This window comes from Zingiber officinale, chromosome 8A (assembly GCF_018446385.1).
Source record: "Zingiber officinale cultivar Zhangliang chromosome 8A, Zo_v1.1, whole genome shotgun sequence".
Lineage (NCBI taxonomy): Eukaryota > Viridiplantae > Streptophyta > Magnoliopsida > Zingiberales > Zingiberaceae > Zingiber > Zingiber officinale.
The window spans coordinates 31,369,635-31,385,508 of record NC_056000.1 but is presented as its reverse complement, the minus strand read 5'-3'; the positions used below and the strand labels follow the sequence as shown (position 1 = coordinate 31,385,508).

The window sequence follows — 15,874 nt, the reverse complement described above, 5'->3', positions numbered from 1 at the left end:
TATAATATATAAAAAATTTATATAGTATTCTATAGTGTAATGCTGCTATAATGTTTGGAGTTAGTTTCTATAACTATGTCAAAATAATTTTAATTAATTAATCATAATTTTGATTAAATTGATTAAAAAATTTAATATAATAATATTTAGAATTTAAAATTCTGTTACAATAATATTAGAATGAAAATATTTTGGGGATAAAACGTTCATGAAATGTCATTTTTATTTTTATTTTTATTGAAGTGTTCTTTTCACTATCTATATAATTTGGAGCGCCTGTGTCTGTGATCTGTCCTACGAAATTTTATTGTAGATTTTTCTTTTTCGAATTATAATTAAATAACTGGTTTGCTTTTATATCAGCGATTTATTTGACGACTCTCGCCGTGTCGGTTCAACTCCGTTACGAAATTTACACGTCGCCTATATAAACAGCAGTTAACGGTGCTCTTTCTTCTCCGTATTGTAATCTGGTTTCTTCGGGGGAAAGAGGAGATGGAAACCCTAGCGATGGAATCTCTGCGGAAGCATCTTCAGATCATGGTCCGATCTCCAGATCTCGCCATCCCCACCCGATGTCTGACTCTCGACCCTGATTTCACCCTCCACCGCCTCAAGCTCGCCTTCCTTCCCCTGGATCTCGCTCCCGAATCCCTCTACTTCGAATTCGGCGGCAAGCCGCTGGCGGACTCATCCACCCTTGCCTCCGCAGGCGTTGCTACCGGGTCTCATGCTCTCCTCACCCTGCGTTACCGCCTGCTCGGCGGCGGCGGGGATGGCGGCGCCACCGGCGCAGAGTCCCGAGATTGTTACCTCAACATGTACGCTATTAAGAAGCCTGATAAGGTGGACCCTAACGAGACTCGTATCTCTAAGTGGACGACCTGCGCGCTCTCTGGCGAGCCCCTTGTGCCGCCGGTCGTTGTTGATTGGCTGGGAAACCTCTTCAACAAGGAAGCCCTCGTTGAGGCTCTCATCCACAAGAAGATGCCAAAGGAATTCGGCCACGTTAGGGGTTTGAAAGACATGATCGCAGTCCATCTGGCACCAAACCCTAGCGCTGCCAACTCGGAGACGAAGTTCGAGTGCCCAATCACCGGGCTTGAGTTCAATGGGAAATATGCATTCTTTGCGCTTCGTGGCTGCGGACACGTTTTGAGTGTGAAGGCTCTCAAAGAAGTCAAGGCTTCTGCATGCTTGATTTGCCATAAGGAGTTTAAGGAGTCTGATAAGCTTATAATCAATGGGAGTGCAGAAGAGGTTGCTGCGCTAAGGGAAAGGATGGAAGAGGAGAAGGGGAAATCGAAGAATAGGAAGGAGAAGTCTGGCGCATGCTTAAGTGGTACAAAACATTCTAGTGATAGAAAAGATGGAATCCTGGAGAACGGGAAGAAGGATGGAGGGGTGAAAAGATTCAAGGCAGTTGATATGGTTCCTGCCAATGCAACAAAGGAAGTTTATGCATCTATTTTTACATCCTCAAAGAAATCAGAACTCAAGGAGACTTATTCTTGCCGATCACTTCCACTGGGCAGGAATTGATATTTAAATTGGTTATTCAGAGCACTCCTGTCTCGCACTGTTTGATTCCTCTGTATTTTCATGCTTCTACTTTATCCAACAAGATTCTGGTATCTTATGGTGCTCTTAATGTATGTTGCTGTAATTCATTGTGGTGGGATTGATGATACATGGCACTTTGCAGTAATGATACATGTACTAATGAACATTCTTGATAGTTGTTAGAGAATGTTTGGTCATGCTATTCCTTCTTGATAGTATCAAATTACTATTCATCTTTTAACTGATATAGCAGAAATGAATTATGCCAACATTGTGCAATGAGCTTTAGCTTTGACTTAATGTTCCAATGTAGTTAAAATAATGGGAATGTTTTCTGTATCTGAATGAACTCAATGGTGAGGATTGTTCCATGCAGCCAATCCCCAGTATTAATTGTGTTTTATAGTTACAGCTCGAGATTTCTAGTTGATTTGCATTGATGTTTTGACAATCAACTTTAGACATATATTTGAGCTGCTCCTTTTTTAATGTGTTTAGGCTTGAATTTCCATTGTGTGCCTGTAATGGTTTTGAATGTGGAGCTTGATTTCTCTTTATTTATGCGCACTATATTTGCTTTTGCTTGTGCTTGTGATTATCTAGTAGATGATTGATGCACTCCGTTTATGTGTTCTTGTTAGAAGATATCGTTCAAGTCGGTATTACCTGCATCAATATTTTTTGTTAGAAGGTATCTTTATTATTAAAATGAATGTCTAATGACTAATGATTGCCTGGACACTAAAGATGGTGAAGAGATAGGTTGTCTGATAGATTGCATTTAGAATTCTGAACTCTTGTAATATCATTTCACATTTAGTGATTTGTTGTGTACAAATGAATCTAGTGAAAGCACAAGTTGCTTGAATTATGAACACCACAGTGTACTCTTTGTTTATACTCGGTAGTTCCATGAAAAAGTAGATATTATTTAGTCAGTGAATTGGATAGTATGCCTCCTACAAGTGATATTATTTAGGTGTTTTGCAACATGGAAGATAGAGGTTAAACTGTACAGCATTGCGAACTCAATGTAGGGAACGGGATGACAAAGATGTTTAGATTTGGGGGATGTTGAAGTCTCTACCAGTTCTTTTGGGGATATATTTTGTTATTTGGAAAAAATTAAAACGGCATCCTAAATTATTACAAGGATGTTTTTTTTTTAAAAAAACTACTATAAAAAGACGTCCCATTTTATAATATATAATAATTTATTTTTTAAAAAAAATGATAATCTAATTAGTCTTATTAATTATCCTTGACTATCAAGATAAATTAAAAAATACATATCGATCAACTTAAAAATCTAACATCCTTTATTGTGTCTCTTAATATTTCTTCTTAATATTTTGCTTTCAGAATTATTACAGGTAGTGGATAGTTACCACTATTTTAAAATAATTTAGATAAAATAATAAATAATTTTAGCCGAGTTAGCAAGTAGTTTTTTAATATAATAACATTCAAAGTTTAGAGCCACGATGTATAAAAGTTATTTTTTAGTTATTAAAATGTACAATGTGAAAAAATAACTATCTCACTGATAAATTTATGATTTATTATTTTAAAATTTTAAATTTAATCAAAAAATTACTTATAATATCTATAAACTCCTTAGTCAGTTATAACCTAAAAAAAAATTAACTATTTCATTAAAATTTTAAAGTCTAAATTCTAAATATTATTATATCAAAATATTCTTTATTAATTTAGTTGAAATTATTTAAATTTTATCAAATTATTATAAATTGATTGAAATTATTTAAAAATGATAATTATTGTATTCTATAATTTTAAAATAATATCATATTAAGTGTTAAATATTATTACTCATCTTGTAAAAAAATGATAAACTCAATTAATTTTATTGGGTAGTCTTGAAGGTGACCGATCAGATCCTACAAAATTTTTCCACCTATCATCAGTATAAATTAGGAAGCGCTCGCGGGGAGCGATTAAGAAGTCAATATCTTTTAGTTGTGCACCTTATTTATCCCTTTGAAAAAAAAATATAAAATCATCATAGACAATGATGGAACCATAACTGACTAGATGATAATTTAAATATTATACCAATGTAACATAGTCCGGGAACAAAATTCATTATAATAATTATCTGCAGCTTTTACAAGTAGTAGCTAATTGCTACAATAGCACAGCTACGGTAGCACTCAAATAAACTATTTGATGGGCGCCTTTACTCTGTTTTTGAAAAAGAACCGCGTCATATATTTTTTTTTATAGCTTTCTCTTTGAAAGTGTCTTGTTTAGTTGGTAATTCTATTGATAGAATATTTTCATAATGTTAATTCATTATAATATTTATTATTTTATTAAAAATATTTAATTTATTGTTATATATTTATCTTACTATTTTATTAAAAATCTTCCTCCTTTACTAACTAATTTTGTTGAAGCCTAAAATATATTTACATTAATATTTTTTTTCTATTCACAGTAAAAATAATTCCAAAGTTTATTAGTAATTCCACAAGCAAAATAATCAGGGATCTAGAGTTCAAGACTAAGCTACAACGTATTATTATGAATTTTTCTCATCATTAATTTTCTCTGGTTGTTTTATATAAAAAAATATAGTTATCTTTAGTCTCATATTTTAGAATTGATAACACTATAATTAAAGAAACTTTTATAAATATTTTAGGCCGACGTCGTTAAAAATATACTTTTCTTAGTTTTTTTTTACTAAGACAAGTATAATATTAAATTAAAATATTTTTTTTATAAGGGAGCCCATTACAGTAGTTTGTTGTTGGGATTCTCTAGCGTCACTATTGCATGGGTCTGACGAATCTTATCCAAATAATTAATTCTTGGTTCATAAGGATGACACTAGAAAATCCAAACAATTCGGATTTTCAAAGACCCAAATAATTTATATATTATTATATTACACACGCAACGCGTGTGCACGATCATACTAGTTATAATAATATATCTCTTTGGTTCATATTTATTTTAACATTAACATTAATATTAACATTAATTATTTATAGGTCCCATAATTTATTCAATCATATTAAAATTAATACATATTAAATAAATATAATATATATATATATATATTAAAATATTTAAATTATTATTATTATTGATCTTATTTTAAAAAATAATTTTTCTATTTTAAAAAAAAATCATATTAATTTTTTTTAATATATTCTTTTATCATTTTTTAAAAAATAAAATAAAATAAAAATAAAGAGAAGGATTAATAACGTTCCTCCCTCTTAACACTCCCTTTTAATGCCCAATGACAATAGAGAGAGGGTGTTTAACATTTCATTGGGATGTTCTAAATAAAGGATTGAATCAGAGCTAGCCTAGGTGCTATCAAGGTGGGACTAGCGTACAGGTCCTACTTCTGACAAGACCTTATTTTTTTAAAAAAATTATATATATATATATATATATATATATATATATATATATATATATATATATATATATATATATATATATATATATATATATATATATTAAAAGCTAATAAAATATATTCATTAGAAAAAAATTAAAAAAATGTAATTATAAATTTTAAAATATTATGAATTTTTTTAAATAAAAATGTCCCTAAAAAAACAAAAATTAGCATAGACGAATCTTTTCCTATTTTTATTTCTCTAAATTCTAATTTTTTGTAATCCATTTTTGTTTACCTTCAAACTCTTCGCCTACATCTATAATTATTGTCTAACGTTGCCGTTATTGCATCATCACATCGCCGCCCTCACCTATTGATACTACACAGTAATACACACATATGAACCCTTCAATTTAATTGAAATTTTCTTATTTAAATTTTATAGATTTTTTTTTAGTATCGGATAAGTCGACCGGTCTGGATTGAATCTTAGTAAAGCTAAAAAAAATGCTCTGTTTTTAAAGTCAACCGTAAATTTCCGATATATCATGTGGGACCGCTGGTGACGGATTCCACCCATGAACAAGTGTCTTATGTTTTTTTATAGGTTTGTGCTTGCATGTGTCTTTTGATATCTTAAACGTTGGAGGCTGACTATATTATCTATAGATGATAGATCAAACTCCTATCCAAAATTTCCAATTTCCACATCCATTTCCCTTTCCATATAAATCCTTTCTGTGACTTTCAAACTTGGCTTACTTGGATGGAAATCACGAGGAAGGAGGAGGGAGAGGCAATTGCAATACAAAAACGAATCTAAAGCGATCCACGATACATGCACAATCTCGTAAAGTGAGTGCATATCAGTGCAAATCATACCATCGCAAATTAAGAAAAAAACATATCTACCTTAATTATTTAGAATTGGTTACATAAATCTTCAAGATCTACCAATGCCTTTTTTTCTAGCTGAATCCTGAGCACTAGCGATAGGTCAACTCCATCGAAATCGTTTATTGCACTGTTTCTTTGCCATCCCCTTGACCGTCACCGTCGGCTCCGAGAACCCTGGAGGAAGCAGTGACCGCGGCGACGAGTGCAGCATTGAATTCAGGATCGCTGAAAATGGTTCTAGTCAACTCGCTCATCCGGTCAACGTCGGGCGGGGGGCGAGTGAAGTCAACCATGACAGACGGGAAAGGGTCGATCGCCGAGATCGTCGCTCCAGCCAAAAAGCTGTCTCTGGAGATCGACCCATAGTTCGTGGAGGACAAAGAGCCGGACAACAACATGGACATGGCCTCCGACGTGCCGCTGGCCGTCGCGACGGCGTCATCAGGAAGCAGGTGGTCATGCGACCCCCAGTAGGTAGTGATCCACACTGTTGGATCCTCAGCACAACGCTGAACCTATATTTAGAAAAAAAAACAATTATTCGTACGTACATTGATTGAGAAAACAAGATATCGTTTGTATGAATCTACTACGTACCTTCTTTCTAACAGAGCAGTCCTTCATTAAAGAACAACGATAGTAAGCTCGAGGAAAAACGCTCCCCAACATCTTTTGCCCGTATTTTTTCCAGAGACAGCCATCCATAGTCTGAATTCATTAGTAGAATTAATGAATATATGAACCGTACGAAAATATATAGAAAACGATGTGAAATCGCTATAATACCATCGGTTTATCGGTCCGGATCCGAAGCGAAACTTGGGGCTTCTTCATGTTTCGCTCGGCTTGATCTAGGTTGGAGGAAGAGGAGGGGCGGTCCTCATCTTCTTCTCCTTTATCAGTCGCCTGGTTCGCCTGCTTATTTCTGCCTTCGAACAACAGCGTCGATATACGATCTCGCAGTTCGTCGTTCTCCGTGGTCGCTTCACTGAGCATTTCCTTCAGAAGCAAATTCTTCTTCTCTGCTTCAGCGAGTTCTGCTCGAACCTCTTCCAACTGGATTCATAGCAGAAAATTTTAACTTTTCGAAACAAAGAACAAAGAATTAATCGTTGATTCATAGAGATCAAGAAATTAACTGGTCGATGGATCGCGTATGCCTTAGTGATTTCATCCTCCACTGCTGGTGCTTGAAACTGCACCCTCTGGTTCTGTGTTGTGCTTGACAAACCAAGCTGTTATGAGGTGATCGATTCAACAAGGATCAGTATAACTGTTTTCTAGGCGATAACAGAGGATATTCTAAGATCTTAACTGACCCGAAGCGTCAGGTCAAGGCCCAGCTCCTCATGATGGTCGTCCGTGAATCCTGCCATTGTTCTACACTCGACGCGGCCGCGCTTCGGCGGCGAAGAACAATCCCCGGGGTCGCAAGGCGATCTCTTCCTGGACGACGACTCAGTATTCTCCATGCCTTTTGACAGAGGAAAAGAAGCAGCAGCCAAAATCAGGAAAAGAGCTGAAGAAGACTTCGAAGATGTCGGAGCCAAGAAAAGACGGCGATGAAGAAGACGAAGATGATGGAGAAAGCAGTGAAGACGTTGTAATTGGAAAGTTGCAGCGTGGCGTATATTTTATATGGAGAGGAGGGATGACTTGATGGACGCGGTCAAGGCGTCTTTCGACGGCCAGGCGAGACTTGTTAACCGAAAAACCGTCGCGATGAAATCGCGAACCCTATCCGTTGCGCGCCACCGCCGCGAAGTATTCGGCAAGTTATGGTAATTTTATAGTTTCTTTTTTTTATAATAAATATAATTGAATTGTTATGTAAATATTATGGTTAATGACTGAATCTAAAGTTTTTGCAACAGATTTCCTCGATATTTTTAATTTAATTAAAAAAAATAAAAATAAAAATGCTCGGTCTATCCATCATTACAAAAAATAGTTTTTTTTTTTTTAAAAAAATCCATATAGAAGATGACCAACACATCCACTGAACATTCAAAATGCGGAGTTGGTAAGGATTCACTTTTCACTACCAACGCCATGGACTCGTTATACCTCACCGAATCTGATAAGACCTTGCAATTCAACCGGCTTAATGAAACGGTAATACCGCTCACCGAATTTGATAAGACCTTGCAATTCAACCGGCTTAATGAAAGGACTACACGGTTTGACTAAGGTGTAATTGAGTCGAGCTGAGTTGAACTCTTGAATGTTTAAGTTTGACTCATTTATAATCGAGTCGAGTTCGAGTTTTATTTAACTAATATATTCATGACTCACGAGTTTATTCGAGCCTAAACGAATATAATAAATATAAATTATAAATTTAAATATTCATTAAAAATTAAATTATATATCTAGAGAAAATTATAATATTCTTATTATAATTTATAATTTTATTCTAATAAAATAATTTAATATATTTGTCTACATGTTTCATAAGTAGAGTGTAAAATCTATAAATTTAATATCAAAACTATTATTTTTTTATTTAAAAGTTGATTCATGAGCTTAACGAACATATTCACGAGCTAACGAGCCGAATATTGTGAAGCTTAAGGTTAGTTTGTTTATCTTAACGAACCTCATTAAATGAGCTCAAATGAGTTTTTTATCGAATCGAGCTTCGAATAACTCATAAGTGGCTTGATTCATTTACACCCCTAGGTTTGACCGTAAGAGAATGAGAATCTTGACCAAATCAAATTATATCAAATGACTGTTTTATGGGGGTGTATTCAATCAAGAGATTGCATGACTTTCATTAATTTTTTTTTTAATGATAAACTTTTGTGGAGTTGATAAATTTTTATTGACATTCATAGAATCTTGTATAGTTGTAAAAAGAATTCCATGGAGTTTTATAGATTTTTTTGCAAGACTTTTACAGATATTTATAAATTTCATTAAACTTGTGGATTTAACCGTAGGTAGTCATGTCTCGCATGATATTTATTTTCAAACAAAATCTAAAATACCTAATTAAATTTATTTTTTTAATAAAATAATAAATAACATACCTGTCCATAATTTTTTTTTTCAACTTTTTATACTTTTATCTTGTTTTCGTTAAAAATAAAGAGAAGATAACTCCTAACCTTAAATTTTTTTTAATAATATAATTTTAAATTCAATAATATTATAATAATTTTAAATATTTTTATTTATAATTTTGATTCAAATTAATCTGAAATGTTAGTCAACCCTTTAATTGTGTTAAACTTTTAATAAAATGTTAAATTGATAAATTTGATTAGTAATAAAATTAATAATATTATTATTAATTTTATTAGAAATAATATTATTAAAATAAATAAATATAAATATATAAAATTTATTTAGAAATTTATAAAATTTAATAAATTTTATAAAATATTTTTAAGCTCGAATTTCATTAAACTTTATTAAATTATCTATTAATTAAGTTGAGAATTAATTTGATTTATTAATATATATTTTATATTAAAATCTACTGTCTCAAGTTTCTCTTCCCTCTATGCATAGTGCCTCGTCAAAATCGATTTCAACTTCGACTTGCTCGTAAGTAGTCAAGGAAGCATCACCGACCACCTCAAATAATTTTTCTATTTGTTTTCTTCTTTTTCGGCCGCACCGCATATTTCACAGGATGACACTCATTGGTTCCCATCACAAGCAACCGGAGAAAAAAAACTCTGCCTACAACTAGCCGCCATGAGTCACCGTCGGAGAAAAGGCTGCAAGCAACTATTGTTCTGTTTCAGCCGTTCCAATCCATTCTTTTGTTGTTATAATATCGGAGAACGACATTTCAGAGGACTCCCAACTTTGCCGCTGAGAGGTTGAACAAGGATACAACTTGTAAGATTAAAGAAATAATCAAAATTGAAAAACGGAAAAGGAAAAGACTTATTTGTAAAAAATTAAAGTGATTTGAACTCTATAGAAATCTCAAGGATGAAAAGAAGACCTTTTATTTTATTTTTAAAATTATACCAAATATTTTGAAGAGTTATTATTAATTAAAATTTATATCCAAAAACTTCTAAAAGAATTCATAAAACTTTATTAACATTTTAGATACTAAAATATTTTCATAGTTTTAAAAAATCAAATGTAAATATGTGACTTTATAAAACTCTCTAAAAATTTAATTCGGATGTCATTAGTTTTTTATAAATTTATAAAAATCTAAATTAAATACACCTGCACATTTAAAATCAACAAATGTAAAGTCGAATACACCCTTTCGTTTACCGGCCGCTCAGTAGACGAAGGCGTCGAGTGAAACAGAACAGGAGGAGATGCCTAGCGTAGGTCGGCCGTCGAGGGCGCGCCTCAACTGTTTGGTGGTGGTCTTCGCCGTCGCCTCGGCGCTGTGCGTCTCCGGCCCAGCGCTCTCTGGCGCTTCAATATTGGATTCGTCGCCGCCGGTTCTCTCTCTTCATCCTCCTCATCCCTTCCCGGATGCGCCCCTTGCGTCTGCGATTGCCCGCCACCGGTCTCTCTCTCGGCCATCGCCCTGGTTCTCTCTCTTTCTTTGGTTTCTTTCTCGGGTTGTCTTGTTCCCATCCTAATATGGGTTTAGTGGTCGATCGATTTCATTATGTCGAATTTAGAAGGATGGATCTGGTCGAAAGTTGTCAATTTGATGCTTAGATCTTTTGGCGACAGGGGGAAGGGGTTGTTTAATCTTAACTTCAGATTCGCTAATCTTGTTAATGCAACGTTTATATATTTCCTTGTAGGCGTATGACATTCTATGTGATCTGTTCTTGGATGTTTCTTCAATATATATATGTTTTTTGGGGATTATCCAATTTCGTGACGTGCTAACAGCTAATTACTAGGATAGATAAAAAGTGTATATTAGTCGAGGAGCAATTAGGACTGGAGCCTATTTAAACAAAACGAGAACACATGTTAAGATGGTATTGTGAATTTCAAATCGACGTTTTGTTATCTCATTTTCTATGGAATGTTATGTGCATTACTGCTTAAATGAGCCTAGTCTTCCACATTGTTTAATCTGCTTTATTTCTGGGTACGAGAGAAAATTCTCCTATTTCTTTCACCCCATATTTGATAAACATAAGAAGAGAAGGACGGATTACTTAGGTTTGTCTTAAATGAATTAAAAGTCCATGACAACAGTTCCTCCCCTTTCCTATCTCCACATTCCTTATAGAGAACAGTCATAGTCTTCCAGATTTCCATAGAATAAGAAAATGAATAGAAGTCTCCTTGGATATTTCACATAAACCGCAAGTAGAACAATACCAAACCCTTCCAATCTATCGAGGGTAATATCTAATTAAACAACATCTAACAGGTAGTAAACTGAGCATTCTCCGGTTAACTTTTCTTAAGTTAACTTTTTGCTCTTGTTCTTTCTCTCTCTCCTCTCTCTCTGACCATGTTTTTTGAATTCTTTCTGAACCTTCCTAACCTGTCATATAATCAAGGTTTAGATGGTTTGACTCTCCTCGAGTGCATCTGCAGTAAGTTGGCCAAGTTTCTTACTTCCATTATAACATAAATAAATTGAAATGAAATTTCTATCAGTGTAAAAAATAAATGAATTAACTGATCTAGTGAGTTAATCTAAATGCAAGCGTAGCCCCTTTGATATCCTCCCTTTTCCTGAAAGATTTCTCCTATCTCTCCAAGTTACTCGGGAGGATTAGTTGCCCTTAAAGGATCTTGTGAACCTAGATCACCAGTGCTTTAAGATCGCCTAACACTTCACCTCCAGACTGACTGGATGAAGCTTTAGCATGTTCTATTCTTGCTAAATATATTAGATTGTTTATTTGAGGTTTGTAAAGTTGCACTCTGTTGCATCTATTTCTTGTTACTAATATATCCTTCTTTTTTTTTTTTTTTCCTTTCCCAGGATTGTTGAACCTCTCAGTTACGGGTAAAGGAGTATCTGTAGTTTATTGAAATTGAAGTCCTATCATGGTGCCAAATAAACCAACTTTATTTTATGGTGAATTAAGTCATTGGCGGCTTATTTCTCATGTTATTAGTTTCATTTTCATTGCATACTTTTAAATATTTAAATGCTAGGCACCTGTGTGTAGATATCAAAGAACATCTTGTGCAGGCTTAATCAATATTTAACTCTTTTTTCAGAACTATTTGATGGTTGTCTTTACTGTTCTGACCAACACATGTTTGGATTAGGCACTACAAATTCGAAAGATGGTGATTGGTGAGTGTGCATTTTTTAGTTCCATATATTATTCTAGGATAAGTTGCTGTCATGAGACCTAGAGGTCACGGGTTTGAGTCTCGGAAATAACCTCTGCGTATATTGACAGGAGCTTCTGGCACCAGGCGTCCTTTTTTTTGGGCAAAAATCGAAAGGGCAGCCCAAATTAAAAGAAACATCAAATGGGTGCCCCTTTAATGATTTTATCTTGAAAAACACCCCTTTGATCCAGCGTTATTGTAGCAGCTACCCAGTAGCTGCTACAACGTGTAGAAGCTATCCAGTAGCTGCTACAACACGTTTAGGGTGAGATTAGGATTTAGGGTTTAGGGTTTACACCGTGTAGAAACTACCGAGTAGTTGTTACAACGTATAGAAGCTAAGCAGCTACTACAATGTGTTTGGGGTTGTAACAAATACATAATAGCTTCTACAATCATTTTAAAGTGATTTTGATGAAGTTCATAAATAGTATTTTAATATAATAGTGTTCAGATACACTCTAAACATGTTGTAGCAGCTATTGGGTAGTTTCTACACATTGTAGCAGTTATTAGGTAACTTCTACACTGTGTAAGCTCTAAACTCATCTTAAACATGTTGTAGCAGTTATCCGATAGGTTCTATTCTTCAATAACAACGCTGGGTCAAGGTATATTTTTGGGATAAAAACATTGAAGGGGTGCCCTTTTGATTTATTTTGAAAAAGGGGCGCTCTTTTGATGATTTGCAAAATTTGGGGCGTCCTTTTGAGTTTTGCCCTTTTTTTATTTATTAGTCTGGGACAAATATATGGTTATCTACAATGATTGAGACAGATTCCCCTCAGCAAGACTGAAAACCACCATAACTTGTTGAACAACTTGTTTCTGTAGGATTGAAATGTTCCAAGAGAATTTTCTGATCGAGTATTTTAGCAAAAAAGCTGATATCTTCTCTTACGGTTTATAGAATCTATTGATGTAGCTCATATTGTGGTCAAAGATATGATATGTGAGTAGAAACTGTCTGATGTACAAACCTAAATCTGCTGTTCTGACTCTGGACTGAAACTATCAGTCAGTTTCAAACAGAAGTTACCTCAGCAGTAAATTAACCTTGGCAACTGGTTCTATTCATTCCTATTCATCTATACCATCTTTTTGTGGGGCATAATCAACTATTTCTACTGATGTTGTAAGTTTTGAGTTGTAACTTTTAATTTCTTTTAACTGCTACTTACAAATTAGAGTCATATACATGCAATTCTCATGACTATGATTTCCATGGTTGTGAATCACGGCTGCATGAGTCATGATTTTGTTTGCCCTATGAAAATTTGCTTTATATGCGTTGATTAAACTGATCTAATATTTGATTATTGTTTTTTTTTTTCAAATGACAAGTTTATAAGATGGATGGCATCAAATAACTATGGAGAAAGTGTGAAGGAAAGATACTATTTATGCTTTGTTCATTCTTTTTTGGTCAATGATTAGATAAAGATTCATAAACAGCAAAGATAAAGACCATAATGGCTTCGAAATTCTTCCCGAGGTGGAGAAACTGAATGATCAACAGAGTGTTGTATTTCTGAAATAAAAAGATGGTCTTTAGGTTGCATGTTTCATTTATTTGCTTTCACTTGTCAATTTCCAACATATCCTATGGCTCTTGATCTTGTTTACATCCATCTTTACGAATGTTAACTGCTGTGGTTATCTAATCTAAAACACTCCTCTGCATTGAAGATTGCGGGAAAGATGATCCTGAGATCAGCAAGGAAATGGAGAAACAGTTTGTGGATCTCCTCACAGAGGAAGTGAAGCTACAAGAGGCTTCTTGATGCCAATAAATCAGCTTCTCAATACCAAAAAGAGGCCGAGAAGTGCTTTGCTGCAACTGAGATCTGTGAGGAGGCTAGAGAACGAGCTGAAGCATCCCTAAGAAAGGAGAAGAAGATAACAACACTTTGGGAACGGCAATCACGCCAACTAGGCTGGCAAGATGCATGATCCAAGGTTATGTACCTGCTCCAAAACCACGCTTCTTGCTAGTCATCTCAGAGACTCAGAGTCAGCAGTAAAAGTTAACTGCATAAAGGGAACATTAGTATCCAAATATCCACATCTGCAACTTGTAGAGTTCAATTATTATGCCGACATTTTGAACTGAATCAGTTAGTATTGGAGAACTTTGAAATTTGAATATCAATAGTTAGATTTCTTGATGCAACTCTAACTGCCTAAGGTGGTATTCTCAGGTTTGGATATCTGTTGGCACTAGTTTTGTATAAAGTGTACTCACTGATTTTATGTACTAGTTATGTTTTGTTTGATATACTTAGATGATTTTTTTTAAAATAATCATAATCACAAGTGGAATCAAAACTGCACTTATAAACAAATTAATTGGTTGGCTAAAGAATGCAGTGCAAATTAAATAGATCATAGCATCTCAACAATGACCAACTAGATTCAACAAGCATATACCAAAACTAAACCTACAACATCGGCAACCAATCAGCACTGAAAAGCTTCATGAAAAAAGGTCTTAAAAAAGAGCAAATCATCCATACAAACTGTGCTCCCTTAATTATTTTCTATTTATCATTCCGCATCTTCGAGAGACTCGGGCCTTCATAAAAGGGTCGAGTTGTGCCATCCACAGAGAAGCAATGTGATTTCTGAAACAGAATGTTCTCCTGGCCAACTCCGCAATTTTTTCCACCTCTCCGTCAAGCATCTCAACAACACTAGTACTCAATGCACGCAAGGTGCCGACGCCAGAAGTTTGTAACTAATTGTGGCCTTCTGCCGCGAGCTTCTCGGATCACACAGCAGCGGAGTCTTTTACTCTTGGCATTATAGCACCATTTAGGTTAGCTTGTCAATACTTTGAAAGTCTTGAATCCAACTATTTGGGTTAGCTTGTCAATACATAGCATAAATGGAAGAAGTCAGACCACAGAATTTATGAAATTTCATGCATGGCAGACAGTGTTTGACATTTAGCTCTCAATATCAACTTTTCTACTATAACAAGAGACAACATACAATTTCAATCATCAAACCACAGGACTATGGGGAATATAAGATGTCCTTGTGGACTCTGGTCTTTAGCTTCACAAGTAGCATTTTGTAACAGTGTGTGTGTTTTTTTTAAAAAAGAATGTATAAATGAGAAAGTCCCAGATTCATAACAAACTAAACCATAAAAAGTAATTATAAACATTAACAATGTTGTAGCCTTAACTTGTCTAGAAGAAAAAAAAAGCTCTAAATAAAAAGGGTGGTAATTCTGTTTAGTTCACTTGACCTTTTGGTACATAAATTTTGAGTTCACTTAAACTATAATTATGATCTTTGAGCTTCTACTCCATGTATATATTAATAATCCATCATTATGGCAAATCCGAACAGAACCCTTCCATTACACATGCCCTTTGTATCTTTATATGCCAATCATGTCAATCAGAGCTAGTCTAAATCTTCCACATCATCATATTTCCAAATTGACAAGCATCAACGATCTACAAAGCTTATGCTCAAGAATTTCTTCTTTGCTTGCTACTATCCTCTCCAATTGGTCGTCTTCCTCTGCATCTCATCAATCTGTGATATTCTCTCTTGTCGAATATCCTATGAAACATTTAATTCTCCCATTTCAAACAGGTAAATTCAATTCAATAGACAAAGGGAAGTAAAACAAACTAGTACTTCATTTCTGACTTGGAATAAGCAATGAAGGAAAATTTTGAAAAACCACAACAAAAAAATTGCTAGAAGAAGTTTGCTAAAAAGGGTCGGCTGAAGAAATTCTTGCTTATTGGATAGCTG

At 34.3% G+C, this 15,874-nt stretch overlaps 2 protein-coding genes and 1 long non-coding RNA gene across 3 annotated transcripts; 2 read left to right on the top strand and 1 right to left on the bottom strand.

Annotated features, from left to right (window-relative positions):
- The first annotated feature begins 453 nt into the window (after positions 1-453).
- Positions 454-1,708, top strand: LOC122008306 (replication termination factor 2-like). Its single transcript, XM_042564005.1, has one exon. It carries the CDS (start codon positions 496-498, stop codon positions 1,540-1,542), a length of 1,047 nt encoding a protein of 348 aa, XP_042419939.1. The 5' UTR covers positions 454-495; the 3' UTR covers positions 1,543-1,708.
- Positions 1,709-5,964: 4,256 nt separating this feature from the next.
- On the bottom strand, positions 5,965-7,317 carry LOC122010665 (probable WRKY transcription factor 31). The gene is made up of 5 exons (XM_042567173.1): positions 7,165-7,317; positions 7,006-7,080; positions 6,632-6,901; positions 6,443-6,553; positions 5,965-6,360 (listed from the first exon to the last, which is right to left on the bottom strand). The coding sequence occupies exons 1-5, from the start codon at positions 7,315-7,317 to the stop codon at positions 5,965-5,967; spliced, it is 1,005 nt and encodes a 334-aa protein (XP_042423107.1).
- A 2,766-nt stretch (positions 7,318-10,083) lies between these two features.
- On the top strand, positions 10,084-14,401 carry LOC122008305. The gene is made up of 2 exons (XR_006119260.1): positions 10,084-10,364; positions 11,736-14,401. It is a non-coding gene; the product is annotated as an uncharacterized LOC122008305 (long non-coding RNA).
- The last annotated feature ends 1,473 nt before the right edge of the window (positions 14,402-15,874 follow it).

What these genes read in the sequence shown, in the direction of transcription:
- LOC122008306 (XM_042564005.1), top strand. Translation starts at nt 496, where the DNA reads ATGGAAACCCTAGCGATGGAATCTCTGCGGAAGCATCTTCAGATCATG.
- LOC122010665 (XM_042567173.1), bottom strand. Translation starts at nt 7,317, where the DNA reads ATGGAGAATACTGAGTCGTCGTCCAGGAAGAGATCGCCTTGCGACCCC. An exon ending in TGGAGGATGAAATCACTAAG is followed by an intron (nt 6,902 to 7,005) that starts GCATACGCGATC and finishes CTATGAATCCAG; the next exon opens with TTGGAAGAGGTTCGAGCAGA. An exon ending in ACTGCTCTGTTAGAAAGAAG is followed by an intron (nt 6,361 to 6,442) that starts GTACGTAGTAGA and finishes TTCTAAATATAG; the next exon opens with GTTCAGCGTTGTGCTGAGGA.